At 47.8% G+C, this 17,964-nt stretch overlaps 1 protein-coding gene and 1 non-coding gene across 3 annotated transcripts; both read left to right on the forward strand.

Annotated features, from left to right (window-relative positions):
* The first annotated feature begins 4,715 nt into the window (after positions 1-4,715).
* Positions 4,716-14,807, forward strand: LOC114199554 (sialic acid-binding Ig-like lectin 13). 2 transcript variants are annotated; one of them, XM_028091493.2, is made up of 9 exons: positions 4,716-4,823; positions 4,889-5,272; positions 5,463-5,741; positions 5,930-5,977; positions 9,569-9,826; positions 9,907-10,200; positions 10,506-10,605; positions 10,954-11,035; positions 12,442-14,807. In XM_028091493.2, exons 1-9 carry the CDS (start codon positions 4,772-4,774, stop codon positions 12,664-12,666), a joined length of 1,722 nt encoding a protein of 573 aa, XP_027947294.2. In that variant the 5' UTR covers positions 4,716-4,771; the 3' UTR covers positions 12,667-14,807. The 2 variants fall into 2 exon arrangements, with proteins under 2 accessions (XP_027947294.2, XP_087883881.1); XM_088027755.1 differs by lacking the exon at positions 4,889-5,272 and having other exon boundaries at positions 4,720-4,823.
* On the forward strand, positions 13,889-13,992 carry LOC114199662 (U6 spliceosomal RNA). Its single transcript, XR_003607332.1, has one exon. It is a non-coding gene; the product is annotated as a U6 spliceosomal RNA (small nuclear RNA).
* Positions 14,808-17,964: the final 3,157 nt, after the last annotated feature.

A 17,964-nucleotide genomic window follows, 5' to 3' on the forward strand; every position in this document is an offset into this window, starting at 1 on the left:
GGGCCTTAGCAAGAAAGCTCAGCCAGATGGTGCAGACAGACATCGTCCACAGGAGGAAAAATACTGAGAGTGAACAGGAGAGGCAGCAGGTGGAGAAGAGAAAGGAGGCCAGCACTACCCGCTCCTGATTGTCTGCTTCCCTGGTTCCATCCATCCCCACCCCCTTCCCCTCCTGGCCCCAAACCCGGACATAAGCCTCTGGGTCGGGCCCTGCTGCGGAGCTGGGAGGTACTTGAGTTCAAAGCCCAACCCTGTTTCAGCACCTCGGACAGCACCCGCTCCACAGCCTGGGACTCTCCAGGGGTCGGTGTTTCCTGGGGGATGGAGAGCCCCCAGAGGGCCAACCATTTATCAGCCCCCAGTGCAGAGTGGAGGAGCCTGTGGAAGGATCTGGTGACATCCTAAGTCAATGATGCTGGTCAGGGGTGTCTGGGACCTTGTAGGGTGTGCTTCCCTCCTCAGACTTGGGCTTTTTGCTCCCCGAAGGTGTTAACCAGGGATTGGGTGCTGTCCTGAGGTGAGGTTTAGGCATGGGTGTCCACAGTAATTAGAGGGAATAACAAGGCAAATCTTGGGGCGTTGTTGGAAAGAAAGTGTTAATCACTCAAAGAGGAGGTCTTTATGGCATTTAGAGCTGTTGTAAGACCTTGGGAGAAATGCTTCCATTTGTTTTGTAACTGTCTTCCTACCAAGCCTGAATAACTTCAAGATTTTTTTTTCTTTCTCCATTTGAATTGATTGCCACTCTTTCAGTCTGGGATGGGTTTTCCTCTTTCCATGTTTTATCACATTTCTGTCTGGAGGCTTCCCGTCCCTTGAGAGGTGCTCTCAACCACTCCAAGGCTCCCACCTCTGCCCAGGCAACTCTTGCAGTTACTAGCCCAGGCTGTCTTGAGCCCCAGAGTTGGTAAGTGGCAGGAAGCCTGGGTCCTGTTGAGGAACTTCATGCCCATCCAACATCCCCCCATTTGTGTTCCTCCTTTTCTAGTCCTCCCCCTGCTCAGGAATGTCTGCATGGAGGCTGACTTCCACCAGCCCCCTCCCCTATGGTCCCTCCAGGGTCTACTACACCGAGTGATCAGACTCCTCCCCAGGCAACCCCTTATCTGAGTCCCCCAAACATCAGAACACTGTTCACCATTGGTCACCCCCAGAGCTGGCATTCTACAGGACACTGACCTCACTCGGCTTTTCCCTGACAGGGTTGGAGACCTCTAGAAAAGGAAGGATGAGAAAAATTTGAGCTGCTTTGTCTCTTAGGTTGGGGGAATGTCCTGGACATGAGATCCCAAAGAGAGGCACCAGGCATGGGAGCATTGTGTTCATTGTCTCCCAAACCTCTCTCCTCACCCCTAACCCACCTCCACACAGTAGGGAAGCACTTTGCTGATTTTGCCCTGCCCCTACACAAAAAAGCAAATAAACAAATTTTTGTTCACCTGTCACTTCTGGTCTTCCAAACTTTTTCCTATGGTTGTGAGTGAGTAGATGCAAGGAGAGGAAAGTCACCTATATGTAATTTTTTTAACCAAAATTAAAACAATACTTTAAGCAAGATTCTGCCATTTGTGTGTTTACCTTTATGTAAAAACTGCCACTTGACACGTATTTATCACCTACTATGAAATTTATCATTATTGTGTGTGAAGCAAGTCTACACTGCTTGTGAGAAATGCACATTCTTGCCTCCAAGGACTTACTTTCTATCTTGGAAACATAAATACACAGTCAAGGAAATTCATCTTCTCACCTGCTCTCTGCCCACCCCCAATATGTTTTCCACAGGGAAGAAAGAGGGAATTCTAAAACCCAAGAGTCATTTTCAGCTTCTAACCTTCCATTGGTTCCCAGTTGCCCAAGTGGAAATAGCAAAATCCTTTAAGATGAACTCAAGCAGTTACATGGTCCATCTTATTTGGCTCAGGGGGCAGGGACCAGGTTCTAATACCTAGAATGCACCACAAGCCAAAAAGCCAACACATGCACAGAGGCGCAAACAAATTTGTTTGTTTATTTTATCAAAGGAAGATTTTTTTTTAAGGTAACATCATGACCCTCATAGATATAAAATAAACATGTGTTAAAGATTTTTTTGTTGTGGCAAAAATACACATACAATCAGATCTATCCTCCTAACAAAATTTTAAGTATACATTTGTGTTAACTATAAGTACTGTATTATACAGAGGATCTCTAGAAATTTTTCACCTTGCAGGACTGAAACTTTATACCCATTGAACAGCAACTCCCCATTTTATTTAACTCATTATGAATGAGGGAACCAGGGCAGAAATTAAAGATGCCCAAATTTATATGGAGTAAGGGAATATTGAAATGAATTTGTGAATGCATGTAAAAGTGGCTTGGTGGGGGGATTCAAGTCCCCCCACCAGCAGACAGAATGTATATGTATGTCTATGGACAAGAATTATTTGCATTGCTATTAGTTATCTATAAATTATAGCATTTAAAATAGTTCAAAGGTAATAAAATGCTGGAGTCAGATAACCCCAGAAGGCTTTGCTCTAAAGAATACATACTTTTTCATTGGAGACAGCCAGAAATCTTATTTTGCTTATTCTAAATATCCTTACAACTCTTTTTTTAAATAAAGATTTTATTTTTAAGTAATCTCTACACCCAACATGAGGCTTGAACCCACAACCCCAAGATCAAGAGTCACATGCTCCACCAACAAGCCAGCCGGGCGTCCTAATATCCTTACAATTCTTAAAGTAAATATTCATTGATCACCTAATGTATGCCAAGCATTTTTCTAGCCAGAGAGGATTCAGCAGTAAATGGGAGATACAAGATCCCTTGTGAAGCTTATATTTTAATGGCAGGAGAGACAGACAAAGAATAATTAAGTAGACCATATGTTATGTTGATTTGTGATAAGGAGTTTGAAGAAAAACAAAAGAGAAAGAGACAGAGGAAATATGAAATGGATTATACTCTCCAGTATGTTGTCTACGGATATTGTCATTGAGAAATGGGCACTTATGCAGACACTACAAGCAATTCAAATACGCACACACAGAGGACACAGACATACAGACACACGTGTCCTTCAGACATACAGACACATGTGTCCTTCAAACATACAGACACACAGACACACCTCAAAATACACACAGAGAAAGTGCACACACACATACCTCAGACAGGTACACACAGGCCACAAACACAGGACACACACACATATGTACACAGACCAAAGAAATACACACACACCATAGACACACTCATACATAACTTCCACCACAGCCACAAAAGGCAAGGTGTTAGCCATTGGCTCCTCATGCTGGGAGCTTTGCCCTGGGAAGACTGGGGCCCTGGTTCTCAGGCCAAATAGACCACTAGACCAAGGTCAGCCTTACCTCAGCCCAGCCCCCAGGACCCACCGCTCAACAAATGGGAGACAGGCACGCAGGATGCAGGAGAACGGGCTCAGCCAGCAGAGAGGCCAGCTGGAGCAGAGGTCCACGGACACCGCCCTGTCCTGGGGAGAGAAGAAGTGTGCCCGGGATTAAGTAAGAGGAAGGCAGAGATCAGAGCACAGAAGAGCAGCAGATGTTTCCTCCAATCACCAAACCTGTCCCTTCCCTTCCCCTCCGTCCCTGCAGTGGCTGCCCCATCCTACAAACTGGCCACCATGTGGACTGTGTCCAGGGTGGGCCAGACCGCCTGCACAGAGCACTTGACCTGTATGAACACATCCGTCTTCTTGAAAACCCCATGCATTGGTTTACTGGGGTTAACATAACAAACTACACCGACCTGGTGCTTAACTAACAGAAGTCTGTTTTCTCACACCTCTGGAGGCCAGACGTTGTGGGCAGAACTGGTTCCTTCTGAGGCCTCTCTCCTTGGTTTGTAGGTGGCTGGCTCCCCACCCTGCGCTTATGTGGTCTCGTGTTTGTGCGTGTCTGTGTCATAATCCCTCCTCCTCCTCCTCCTCCTCCTCCTCCTCCTCCTCCTCCTCCTCCTCCTTCTTCTTCTTCTTCTTCTTCTTCTTCTTCTTTTTGAACATTTTATCTATTTATTTGACAGAGAGACACAGCGAGAGAGGGAACACAAGCAGGGGGAGTGGGGGAGGGAGAAGCAGGCTTCCCACCGAGCAGGGAGCCGGATGTGGGACTCAATCCCAGGACCCTGGGATCATGACCTGAGCCGAAGGCAGATACTTAATGACTGAGCCACCCAGGCGCCCCTGCCTATGCTTCTACCAGCTCACACTGTACCAATAGGAGCTGCTGCAGCCTGGAGTTTCTCCATCTCCTTGGGTGTTAGGGAAGTTCTGAAGAACAGAGACAGAGTCTGTCCCTTTCCCCTTTGACTCCATGGCCCTAAAAGGAGGAGATGTTCATGATGCAGGTTTCATGCTCATTGATTAATTATACATCACCTCCCTCACCTGGCATGGGGGGAACCCACCCCCATCTTTCATGCCTCAAGGTTCCCCTGCTCACCCCTGCTGTGTCCCACAACTGGAAGGACTGACCTTCTGGGGCTTCTAGAAGCTGTAATTGGCCAGGTAGTGTCTGCCTTCCTGGTAGGAACAGAGGCCACGGACAGGGACTGGGGGTGGGGGGCGGTGGATGGTGGGGACCCTATCTGGAAAGTAGGAGTGGTAAATCTTCAAGGTCCATGCTGTCATCAACAGCGTGTCAGCGCCAACTTCCTCTTCTGTGGTCAGTCACCTTTCAGACATTAGCCCTGGGCTTCCTACTTGGGCTTCCTCTCTGTCCTGTGACACAAAAGCACCATGACTCTTACCCCAAAGCTGTTGCCGCTGCTGCTGCCCCTGCTGTGGGCAGGTGAGTGGGCCGAGGGGAGGGGGCCAGGCGGGCGGGGGCTGCTGCTGACTTTTGATTCCCCACAGGGTCCCTGGCTCAGCGTTCAAGATACTGGCTGAAAGTGCTGGGGACCATGAAGGTGCAGGAGGGCCTGTGTGTGCATGTGCCCTGCAGCTTCTTCTACCCCGAACACAAATACACTGACGATGATCCAGCTTATGGCTACTGGTTCCGGGAAGGGGCCAGTGCAGACCAGGATGCTCCAGTGGCCACAAACAACCCAAGTCGTAAAGTGCAGGAGGAGACCCAGGGCCGATTCCACCTCCTCGGGGGCCCCCGGGACTACAACTGCTCCCTGGGCATCAGAGATGCACAGAGAAGGGACTCAGGGACATACTTCTTTAGGGTGGAGAGAGGGCCTTATGTGAAATATAGTTACATACAGAACCAGCTCTCCGTGCGTGTGACGGGTAAGGAACGGGGTCAAGGAGAGGACACATGTCCCATGCATGGGTCCTGAGGGCTCCTGGGGCAGGGCTGGGAAGGGACCCCCCTGATCTCCATCCTGGCTGGGGAGGAGACGACTGCCCTGGGGTAGAGGCTGCTTCCAGGGGCACACTCAGGGTCCCACTCCAGGATCTCTGTCTCTCTCCTCCTCAGCTCTGACACAGATACCTGACATCCACACCCACGGGCCCCTAGAATCTGACCACCCCAAGAACATTACCTGTAGTGTGCCATGGGCCTGTAAGAGGGGGACACCCCCGACCTTCTCCTGGATCGGGGCCGCCCTCACCTCCAGGGGCTCCAAGACTCCCCACTCCTCCGTGCTCACCCTCACCCCGAGGCCCCAGGACCACGGCACCAACCTTACCTGTCGGGTGACCCTCCCTGGAGCTGGTGTGAGCACGGAGAGGACCATCCAGCTCAACGTGTCCTGTGAGTGCCAGGCCAGAACGCCAGGGTCCCTGAGGGCTGTGGGTGTTGGGGAGGGGGAGGCAGGGTCTGGAATCCTGGGAAGGAAAGAAAACACCCGACTCCACACCTTTCTCATTTCTGAAGTTTCTGGGAGAAAAGGGCCAACACCCACCTTCCTGCCTCTGAAAACAATTATGTCTATCTATCAGATGCACCCCAGAACCTGACCATCAGTGTGTTCCGAAGAGAAGGCGCAGGTAGGGTACAACCTTTCCTCTTGGGCTGGTGGTGGTGCAAGCGGCATCTGTCTCCGCCCCTCAGAGCGGAGCTGGGGTTTTAGAACTCAGGCAGGAGAAAGGCTCAGATCAGATGCGGGGACAGCAGAGGTGGGGAGCACCCCACTGGCTCCTCAGCATACAAACTGGCTTCTCCCCACCACTGAACCTGCTCTCAAGGGTATTGCATGACCTCCATGCCTGACAGGGGTGGCCGTCCTCAGTGCCCCAGCTATGTTCCCCTCCCAAACCTTGCCCCATTCCCCTCAGATCTGGACCCTTTCCACTCCTGCAATTCCCTTCCACGTTATAATGTTATTGTTTAAAACAGTAAGCATAAAATGTGTTTGGTCTGCTCAGGCTGCCATAACAAAATACCACAGACTGAGGGGCTTAAGCATCAGACATTTATTCCTCATATTTCTGGAGGCAGGTCCAACGTCAAGGGTCCAGTCAATGTGGTTCCCGGTGAGAGTTCACTCCCTGGTAAACAGCTGGTTTCTGGCGGTTTTTTTCTCTCACACAACTAAGAGAGTTCATTCTTTGGTATCTCTTCTTATAAGAGCACTAATCCAGGGACTCCTGCGTGGCTTAGTCTGTTAAGTGTCAGTCTGCCTTTGGCTCAGGTCATGATCCCAGTGTCCTAAGTTCGAGTCCTGCATCTGGCTCCTTGCTCAATGAGGAGCCTGCTTCTCCCTCTGCCTGTTGCTTCCCCTGCTTGTGTGTTCTCTCTTTCTGACAAATAAATAAATAAAATCTTTAAAAAAAAAAAAAGAGCACTAATACCATCCCGAGGCCCCTACTCTTTACCTAACCCTGATCACCTCCCAAAGGCCCATCTAAATATACCTCCAAATACCACCATATTGGAGGTTAGGGCTTAGACATATGATCCTGAAGGGAACACTATCCAGTCCCCAGCAAAACCGAATAAGAATAAAATAATGTTCAGCACCTATGTACCTCCCCTCTGGGTTATTTCTCCAAATATAATCTATGCATCTATGTTTAAAGGCACACACATATGTACACACCACGCTATATACATGCTCTGCATCTTTATTATTTTTTTAATTCAAATTCCAGTTAGTGACCGTACAGTGCAATATTAGTTTCAAGTATGCAATATAGTGATTTATCACTCCCATCCATCACCTGGTGCTCATCACAAGTGCCCACCTCAGTCCCCTTTACCTGATTCCCCACTCCCCACTCCTTCCCTTTCAGTAACCATCAGTTTGTTCTGTAGAGTTAAGAGTCTGTTTCTTTATTTGTCTCTCCCTCTCTCTTTTTTGCCTTTGCTTGTTTGTTTTGTTTCTTAAATTCCCCATATGCGTGAAATCACCTGGTGTTTGTCTTTTTTCCAGCTGACTTATTTCACTTAGCTATTATTTTTTTAAAAAAGATTTATTTATTTTAAAGAGACCACACATGCGCGCACGCGCGCACACACACACACACATGCGTTGGAGCTGGGGGAGAGGCGGAGGGAGAAGGAGAGAGAGAATCTTCAGGCAGATTCCCCACTGAGCCCGGAGCCCTATGACACAGGGCTTGGCTTGATCCCAGGACCCTGAGATCAAGACCTCAGCCTAAATCAAGAGTTGATCACTTAACCGGCTGAGTCACTCAGGTGTCCCTCACTTAGCTATTATTTTTTAATAAACTTTTCATGGTGGAGTAATTTTAGGTTTACATTGTACAGAGAGGTTCCATAAAGCCCTCGTCTAGCTTTCCTTGTCTTTAAAAGTTTTAATACCACCATGATGCATTTGTCCCAACTAAGTAAGTGACATTGGTACATTACTGTCTCCATGCGTACATAGGAAAACTTCGTTCTTACTGAGGACTCCATGTCTTCCAATTAGAAGTATATTATACTGTACACGTTCTGCGTGGAGCACTGGGTGTTATGCACAAACAATGAATCATGGAACACTACATAAAAAACTAATGATATAATGTATGGTGATTAACATAACAATAAGAAAATTTTATTTTTTTTAAAGATTTTATTTATTTATTTGAGAGAGAGAATGAGAGATAGCACGAAAGGGAAGAGGGTCAGAGAGAGAAGCAGACTCCCCGCTGAGCAGGGAGCCCGACGTGGGACTCGATCCCAGGACTCCAGGATCATGACCCGAGCCGAAGGCAGTCGCTTAACCAACTGAGCCACCCAGGCGCCCCATAAGAAAATTTTAAAAAAAGAAGTATATTATACTGTAAACTACTCAATGAGTTCCCATTGGTGGAAAGCCATGGTGTTTCCAGATTGTTGTTAAGGCAAATAATACTGTAACAAATAACTTGTATAAACATTCCCCATATGTGTGCATGTGTCTAGAAAAGTCCCAAATCAAAGGGTATGTTTGTAATTTCTACATATTGCCAAATCACCTGTATGGGAGGTTGTTCTGTTTATAATCCCAACCCGCTGAACATTTTCATCCTTGCTAATATCTTTAAGTGAATTCACTGTCCTTTTAACTTGAATTATCCTTTTTTAAACAGATTGTGTATCTTTCATTATGTTTAAGAATCATTTGTATTTCTTTGTGGACTTTTCCTTAATGATTTGAAGAAGATCTTTTTACATTAAGGAAGTCAGCTGTGTGTTAGCTGAAGGGATTTATTTCCAGCCTAATAATGGCCTTTTGACTTAGCATATGGTGACTTTGTCAGACGAAAACATGGTTTTTTGAGGTGAGGTGTTGCATTGAGTGGCGTACTGAAGTTGGCTCTCACTGGCTGGCAAGAGCCAATTGTGTCCATGTTTTCCCAATTCTGCGTTCAGTGACATTTCGTTGGGTGCTTGAAATCGGCCAAGAAGGAAGTATTTATGCCAAGGAAATTGGCAAATCAGAAATTTTTTCCCTCCCCTCCCCAATGAATTGGTTGTTAAACACATACCGGTAAACCACTGTTACATGCATCAGTATTTCCTTTCACACCTCTGTCTTTCCCCAATCTATTATTATTTTTTGAATCCTCAGTAGCATCATATGTCAACACTCCCAAACATACACATTCGCTCAAGCCTTACAGACTCTCTGTTCTTCCCTGAGCATGCAGGGCCATTTCGCACCCCAGCTGTAGCTGCACTTTTTGTGCCTGCCTCCAGCAATGTCCTTCCATGCCAACTCCCGGCCCCTCTCATGCTCCACCTTAAAAGCCTCTCCTCCTCCAGGAAGCCCTCCCTGACCTGACAATCTCACTGAACTCCCATCCTCAGGGTTCCCCGAGCACACTGTACTCCCATCACAAAACACATCATGCTGCTTGATGACACCTGATTCTGGGTGTCTCGCTCACAAGACTGTGGACTCTCAGACACAACTAAATTAGACAGGTCTTAGTGAACTTAGTGAAAGACAGAATGCACCTGGGCCTCTTGCAAAGGCTGTGGTGCCTGTTCTCAGCCCTGTGCCCTTCGGCTGTCCGAATGATCATGCGGTGGAGGAGAAGAAACAGATTTACATGATGTGAGGAAAAGAGAGACAGAGAGAGACAGAGAGACAGAGAGAGAATACCCCTAGTGAGGGCCAGGGTTTAGCTTTCTTTCTGTCTTTCCAGGACCTGAGGCTCTGGGCAACGGTTCGTCTCTCCCAGTCCAGGAGGGCCAGCCCCTGCACCTGGTCTGCACTGAGGACAGCAACCCTTCTGCTAGGGTGAGCTGGACCCGGGGTAGCCTGACCCTGCAGCCCTCACAACCCTCAAATCCTGGGGTCCTGGAGTTGCCCCGGGTGGAACTGGGGGACCATGGGAGATACGTCTGCAGAGCTCAGCACCTGTTGGGGTCCCTGGAAGCGTCCCTGAGCCTCCTTGTGAAGAGTGAGTTGAAACACACCTGGGAAGAATGCCTGGGCCCTGGGGAGGGGGGCTTCCTCTGATACTCTGTTGTCTTCCCACAGACCCCCCGAAGCTGTTTGCTCCCTCCTGCTCCTGGGAGGGTGAGGACTTGCACTGCCACTGCTCTGCTCAATCCCAGCTGCCCCCCTCTCTGCGCTGGCGGCTGGGGGAGGGGCTGCTGGAGGGGAACCACAGCAACGCCTCCTGGACCATCACCTCCAGCTCTGCGGGGCCCTGGGCCAACAGCTCCCTGAGCCTCAGAGGGCCGCTGGGCTCCAGCCTCAGACTCAGCTGTGAGGCCCGGAATGCCCACGGGAAACAGAGCATGGCTATCCTGGTGCTGCCAGGTCAGGGAGGTATGAAGGGTGATGCCCAGGGAAGGGGGCGCATGAACCAGGACCCTAGAAGACATTGAGGAGAGAAGTGGTTCTGACTCAGGCAAAGGGGCACTAGAGGTCAGAGTCATCTGTAGGTTGGCGGGGGGAGGGGTTGAGGAAGGGGCCAGGGAAACAGAAGGCTGGGATCACATAGAGGGGTAGGGGACAAAGGAGCCAGTCCTGGGTAGAAGTGGGCACACCCCTGGGTCATGGGTTCCAGAAGGCTGGATGCTCAGGTGCCAGCTTGGTGGGGCTGGAGTTTACCCCAGGTCTCTTACCTGCAGGGAGACCAGGGTCCAGGACAGGTGTGATTCAGGGGGCCATCTGGGGAGCTGGAGTCACAGCCCTGCTTGCTCTCTGTCTCTGCCTTATCGTCTTCTTCGCGTAAGTGGTGGCCCTGGTTTGGGTGAAGTCCTCATGGGGTTGGGCAGGGAGGGGACTCAAAGAATCTCCCAAACTCAAAGCCCAGAGCTGAAGAAACCTGACGAGGTGATGCAGCCAGGGAAGAGTACAATTCGTCCAACAGGCATCAGGAATCTAGCCTCCTGACATGGAGGCCGGGAGTGGTCTCTTCCCCACAAGGGGTTCCCACTGTCAGGAAGGAGGGAGCATGCGTTCTCCTCCTGGTGTCTGCAGCCAAACATCAGCCTTCATGCCCTGCCTCAGTCAGTCATCCTTCCAGGCTCCCAGCAGCGAGTAGCCAGACTGAAAGGCCCTGATCTCTCCCCTCAGAGTGAAGACCTACAGGCAGAAATCCAGCCAGAAAGCATTGCGCAGGGATGGCGTCCATCCGGCCTTGAAGACAGTCTCCCAGGTGAGTGGCCTTTCTATCTGGCGTCCCACCTGGACACCTCTCCTGGGATAGACCATGGGGCGGCTCACTCAGCATGCCAAAAGATGAGTCCCTCACCGACCCCCCCAAATTTGGCTGCACTCAACTCAGAGACCCCAGAGTCACATTTTCCTCTCCCCTCTCCTCCATCCACCAGAGCCAGGGATGGACCAAGTCCCACCCATTTCCCTTTTTAGCAAAGCTTTTTTTCCATTTAGTCCCTTCTCTGCTGAGCCCTCACTGTCTCCCTGCTGGGCCACTGGCCTCACCTCCACAACTCCACCTCTCCACCTCTCCTCCCAAGATTTGGGCAAGAAATTCCCCAAACACCTGTAACCCCTGTGCTTTCTCCCCACTGTCTAGATTAGCATGGTTCAACAGAAAGATAATGTGAGCCACATACATAGCTTAAAATTTACTAATGGCCACATTTAAAATGTAGAAAGAAGCATGAGATCAATTTTAATGTATTATATTATTTAACCCAATATATTCAAAATATCATTTCACCATCATATCATCAAGAATCAATGTACAGATTATTAATGAGATAGTCTGCATTCTTCCTTTGTTTTCTTCTTCTTTTTGCACTAAGTCTTTGAAATCCAGGGTTTATTTCATACTCATGGCACACCTCTGCTCAGAATTGCCATGTTTCACGTACTCAGTAGCCACATGTGCCTAGAAGCTACCATATTAGACACGTAGTCCACTTTCCCTGGTTCGGTGTTCTGTGACCGGTCCCTTGCCAAGTCCTCCAGCCCACTTCCTGCCCCTGCCCACAAAATTAGCTTCCGAAGCCCCTGCCCACAAAATTATCCCCAGGCAGGGCTCGTTCTGTGTGACTTTTTGCCTTTGCATGCATGATTTCCTCTGACCCTCCCCATTTGCATTGGCCAGACCCCTAATCACTTTTCATACTCCAGTTTAAATATTCCCCTGCCCTATGCAAGCAGACTGTCATCATGCCTCCCTGTAATAATCACAGGCCTGTCTCCAGTACTCTGGGAGCCCCTGGGTGGATGCTGCTTCTGTGCGTCAGATCACAAATAGCAATTAGATCATTTGCATGTATGTGTGTGTATGTGAGACAATTTGATACTGTCTCCTTGCCCTGATAGGCTGTCTGAGGTCAGAGGTCATGTGTGCTGAAGAGTTTCTTGACCTTGCTTACTCTGTTTTCGCATGTGTAAAATGGGGATAACAGTTATATCAACCAGAGGGGAGTGGGGGGAGTTGTAAGGATTCAATGCCATTATGATGAAAATGTGTTAAAGATACAAATGAATGAATGAGTGAATGAATGAACGGATGGATGGATGCTCAGGAAATGGGCATGAAGTGGATAAATGGGTAAGTGCCACGCAGCCCCCACTTCTCTTCTCCAGACTCAAAGGCCAGCTCCAGTGCCTTTCCTTCATTCCACTCAGGATCACCTGAGCAAACCCCGGTCAGACAGCTTCTCAGACCCCTTGCCCCCAGCTGGGGCCACCTCCCCCTCTGAGAAGGAGCAGGAGCTCCCCTACGCCAACCTCAGCTTTCACAGGCTGAAACCACAGAACTTTCAGGACCAGGAGACCACTGAGTATGCAGAGATCAAGATCCAGAAATGACGACCCCAACCCACCCCCTGCCTCCAGGAGGGCTAGCTCTGACTGGAGCCTGGACAGGACATCTCTGAAGAAATGTATGTCAGACTTTGATTCCTTAGAAGTTGACAGCCCTCTGAGCCAAAGTTTATAAATGGGAATGTGACGCTCCTTGGAATGGCTGAAAGTCACAGACTCCTGTGTTCAAACATCAGGCAAGCCACTTCACCTCCCCCATGCCTTCCTGTGTTCCTTCCTCTGTAAAATGGGGGATAATATTCATCGGGCACATTGTCCAGTGGGAAAAAACGCATCATTGGCATTGTTAAGTACATCCTTATGTGTTAAGTTTACCTCAGGATGGAGGGAGATATCAACGTTTGAGCATGTATTATTTTGTCTTTTGTTTTCTTTTCTCTTTTTTGGGGGGAGGTGTCATGTATATTTTTAAAAGTAAATCTATTTCTAAATGTAACTCTCTGGCAGGAGTAGGTATTTCTCAATACATGTATCTAACAAAGGATTCATCCACAGTAAAAAAAGAATACATAAGGATCTTCCGAAAATCAGTTTAAAAAAAAGGCAGACAACCCAAAAAAGCGAAATATTCAAAGGGCCCATAGGCATATTGAAAGGTGGGTAACGTCAGTAGTTGTCAAGGAAATGTGAGTAAAGACTCCAATGCTGGGCCACTGAAAGGCCACCACATTGGCTAAAATAATAAAAACAATTATCAAGAATATCAAGTGTTGAAGACATTACACTAAGTGAAATAAGCCATCACCAAAAGACAAATACTGCATGATTCCAGTTATACCAAGTATCTAAGGTAATCAAATTTTTAAAACAGAAGGTAGAGGGGGCCCCAGGGAAGGGGAAGTAGGAAGGTGCTTTTCAGTAGATAGAGTTTCAGTTCTGCAAGATGAAGATTTCCTAGAGCTTAATGATGTGCATGTAGTTAACACTACCGTACCACACACTTAAAAATATTTAAGATGGTAAATTTTATGTTTTTTTTACCACAAAAAAAGAGTAATATATAGTGGTTACCAAGGGGTTGGGGGGTTGGAGGAGTGGATGGACAGTTAATATTTAATGGGTACAGAATTTCATCCATCTAGGGAATGGATGATGGCGATGGTTGCCCAATGTGAATGCACTTAATTCCACTAATTGTACACTTAAAACAGTAAATTTTATGTTATACTTTGCCACAACAAAATTTTTTTCTTAAAGAATATCAAGTATGCTTCAGTAGCACATATCCTAAAATTGGAAAGATACAGAGAAAATTAACATGACCCCTGTGCAAGAATATCAAGTGTTGGTGAAGATGTGGAGCATCTGGAACTCTCATACATTGCTGGGGGTGGGGGGGAGTGAGAATTGGTACAACCCCCTTGGAAAAATGTTTGTCACTCTCTACTAACACTGAGCACGGAGCCAGCAATCTCACTCCAAGGTGTGTATCCGACAGAAGTGCATACAAATGTTCACCAAATGTGTACGAGAATGTTCATGGCAGCCATGGTTGCCATGAAAAAATGGAACCTGCCCAAATGCCCATAACAGTAAGACAGGTAGGCAGACTGCAGAGTATTCATGCAATGGAAGAAGCAAATAGCAACTTTGTACAACATGTAAGAATCTTACAAGCATAATGTGAAAGAATCCAGACACAAGAGTCCTCACTATGTGACATCTTTGATGTAAGGTTTAGAAACAGACAAAACTAATCTTTGGTATTAGAAGTCTAGATACTGATTACCATTGGGGGGTAGTGACAGGAAGGGGCCAGTGAGGACGTCCTGGGGTCTTTTGGTAAAGATCTGTATCTTGATCTGTGTCCTAACTCCTCCGATGTGGTCACTCTCTGAAAGATATTTTAGTAAAACATTTGTGATTTGTGCCCTTTTCTGTATGAAAAGTACTCTTTAACAAAATTTATATTAAGATTTTTTAAAAAGATGGGGCACCTGGGTGGTTCATTCAGTTAAGTGTAGGACTCTTGGTTTCCACTCAGGTCATGAACTCAGGGTTGGGACCAAGCCCAGCGCCAGGCTCAGGGGAGTCTGCTTCTCTTCCTTTCTCTCTCCCTCTGCCCACCCCAATTCGCATGTGCGCTCTCTCTTAAATAAATAAATAAAATCATTTTTTAAAAAAGATTTTTAAAAGATTATCTTGTAATTATCTAACTCTGATTTCCACCAGACCATAAGCTCCCCCAGGGCAGGGACTATGTCCGGCCCTGTGTTTTCAGAGCCCAGTCTTGGACACAGCCCATGAAGTGGGCTCAGGAAACCTTTGAAATGCCTTGCACTTTGAATGCAAGGGGACGACATGCCTGGGCGCTGCTGGGGCCTCCAGCTCATATTTCTAGCCCAGGGCTCTCTCCTGGACTCTAAATCCCTATATCTTCTTAGACATGTCTCCCTGAAGGACCACAGGCTCCTCACTTTCAATGCATCCCAAACTGGCTCCATGTCTCCCCTCAAGTCTGGTTCTCCCCTTGGTTCTCCATCCAGGATATGGGAATGTTCCACAGGGCATGCCACCTGATACCCACCATCTTGGCAAGGAGAGCGTCATGCTCCCATGCCTCCATTAACTGCAGCTTCCCACCAGAGCACAATTTCTGGTTGGTACTCACCAGGCTCTTGTGAAACAGACCTTTTCCTCTTCTCCAATCTCATAGACACTGGTTTACACTCCTTTCTGGCTGTTCCTCTAAGAGGACACTATCTGAACCACTTCCTGAATCTGGTGAGTCTGCATCTTTTCCTCCCCCACTGGAGGCCATGAGGCCCCTTTGGACACGGTATAATGTGCCCCAAGGAGCAACTACCAGGTCCAGTAGTACTCAAGGCTCCACTTCCAGCATGAAGCCTTCTTGCCCCCCTTCCTGCTATCCTGGGGAAGACTCTGGAATTCCCTCCTCTGGAACCCCACAGATCCTGTTCATCTCTCCACCATAGCTTTAATCGCTGGGTCTAGAGACCATCTAAGTGGTCTTTGTGAAGCCCCTTCATAATACCTAAAAGGCGGAAACAACCCAAATGTCCATCAAAGGATGAATGGGTAAACAAAATGTGGTCTATCCATATAACAGAATATTATTCAGTCATAAAAAAGGCTGAAGCCGATACATACAACATACACGAACCTCAAAAATATGCTAAGTGAAGTACTCCAGACACAAAGGTCACTTATTGTATGATTCCATTTATATGAAATATGTAAAATAGGTAAATTCATAGAGACAGAAAGCAGATTACGGGCTGCCAGGGACTGTGGAAAGGGTGACTGTTTTATGGGTGTAGGGTTTCTTTTTGGGGTGATGAAAATGTTCTAGAATCAGATAGAGGTGGTAGTTATACAACGTTGTGGATGTACTAAATGCCACTAAATCGTTCACTTTAAAATCATCGATTTTATGTTACATGAATTTCCCCTTAATTAAAAAAATAATAATTTAAGTTCTTCAAAGTCATTCAGGATTCAAACACCCACTTCACCACTTAACCTGTTGCTGCTTCCACTTGCTTCTCCCTCAAATGAGGATAACAACATTCCCTAGCTCATCTGGTGGTTTTGAAAATGCACTGACCTAATGCACACAGGGAGGCTCTGTGCCCAGTGTGTGGTGAGCAGCTCTTGGATCCTGGCCAAAGGGCACTCAGTCAAGGACCAAACTCTGCCCAGGTAATCATTCAACTGGTCGAACGACCTCTAGGCTTCAACCTGTAGACACATGTCAGTTTCTCCACTGCACCTAATCAAGTGGGTGACCAACCCTGTGGTCCCAAGGAAAGGCCATTAATGTGCAAGCGAGCAAAGGAGAAGTGTAAGGTCTATTTCAATTCTTCACATCCAGGGTTTTGTTTCACTTCCCCCTCTCTTATCGCCCATTCCCATGAGTCACCAAGTTCCTGATCTGCCCCCTCTTTTGCATGCCCAGATCAGGTCTCACTTGACCTTTCTTCCCTAGGTCCATTAAAACAGCTACCTCCCCAGCCTCCAGGCTCCCCATCAGCCCATCTGTCCCTTCCCTGCTAAACACCCTTCTATGCCTGCCCCTCTCCCTCCAGATGAGGGGTCAGTTCCAGGGAGAGCTACTCAGGAATTTCCACAATCTCACTGTCACCTGCCTCACCCCTTTCTCTCAGCCACCATCCCTCACACACCTCAGCCACATCCTTGCCACTCCTGGAACATCCCAAGCTCTGTTGTGCTCTCCTTGCTTCGTTCGCACGGTTTCATCTCACTGTGATAGTGTCTCCTTTCTCCATCTTTATGGCACATACTTATCCTTTGAGAACCAGCTCAAATCCACCTCCTCAGACAAGCTGCATTCCCTATCTGACACCCCCCACCCCAGCTCTGCAGTTTCCCATGCATTGGATTAGGGCATGGCTTAACAACCTCAGTGCTATTGATATTTGGGCATAAGGCGCTGAATGATTCTTCATGGTGGGGGGGGGCTGTCCTGTGCACAGTAGGATGTTAAGTAGGGCGTTGGCCTTTTCCCACAAGATGCCAGGGGCTTCCCCTACCCATATTTGACTATCAAAAATATCTCCAGACATTGCCAAATGTCCGTGGAGGGGGAGATGGTGCACAAAGCTCCCCGGTTGAGAACCACTGGGTTAGGACCACCCTCATTTGCACTCACACAGATACTTCAACAGAATGGCCAAGTTTCTCTAGTTCTTCTTTTCAAGGTTACCACAAACACCACTTCACTCCTGGTCAGTTACAAGACAATTAAGTACATTTCCGCTCCTTTGCATCACATTCATGAAGGAAGCCTTGAGAAATCCCTACTTTTCTCCCCATTTCTTCATTCTCCAAATTTTTACTGCATGCCTATTATATTCTGGGAACTTCAAGGGGAAGAAGATACAGTTTCTGCCTCAGAAGAGCTCAAGTTCATCAGTGGGGTTCAGAGAAGGGACAGAAATACACAACCTATTAAAACACAGTGTGATGAGCCTCCTCTAAGATGGGCATAAGATATTAAACAGATAAGTAGAGCCCATGGTCTGAGGACACAAGGGTGAAAGCTCTGACCTCTGCCTCAGGGGTGGGAAGAGGGTTAGAAAAGGCTTTTGAGGGGAAACTCCTTTCAAGCTCCACTTTGAGGGGCAAGCAGGAGTTAGCCAAGCTGAGGAGAGGAAAAGGAGCCCAGGGAGTGATAACATCAGGTACAAAGCAAGGATGTGGGAGTTGACTTGGTAGCTTTTTGGGCAAGGACAGTCAGTCTGCAATAGATGGAACCTGAGGTAAAGGACACAAGGTTAATTTTCCCCCTGGAAACTCTGG

The sequence above is a fragment of the Eumetopias jubatus genome, unplaced genomic scaffold (genome assembly GCF_037043125.1).
Source record: "Eumetopias jubatus isolate StellerSeaLion01/CBP00866 unplaced genomic scaffold, mEumJub1_p1.0 scaffold_10, whole genome shotgun sequence".
Lineage (NCBI taxonomy): Eukaryota > Metazoa > Chordata > Mammalia > Carnivora > Otariidae > Eumetopias > Eumetopias jubatus.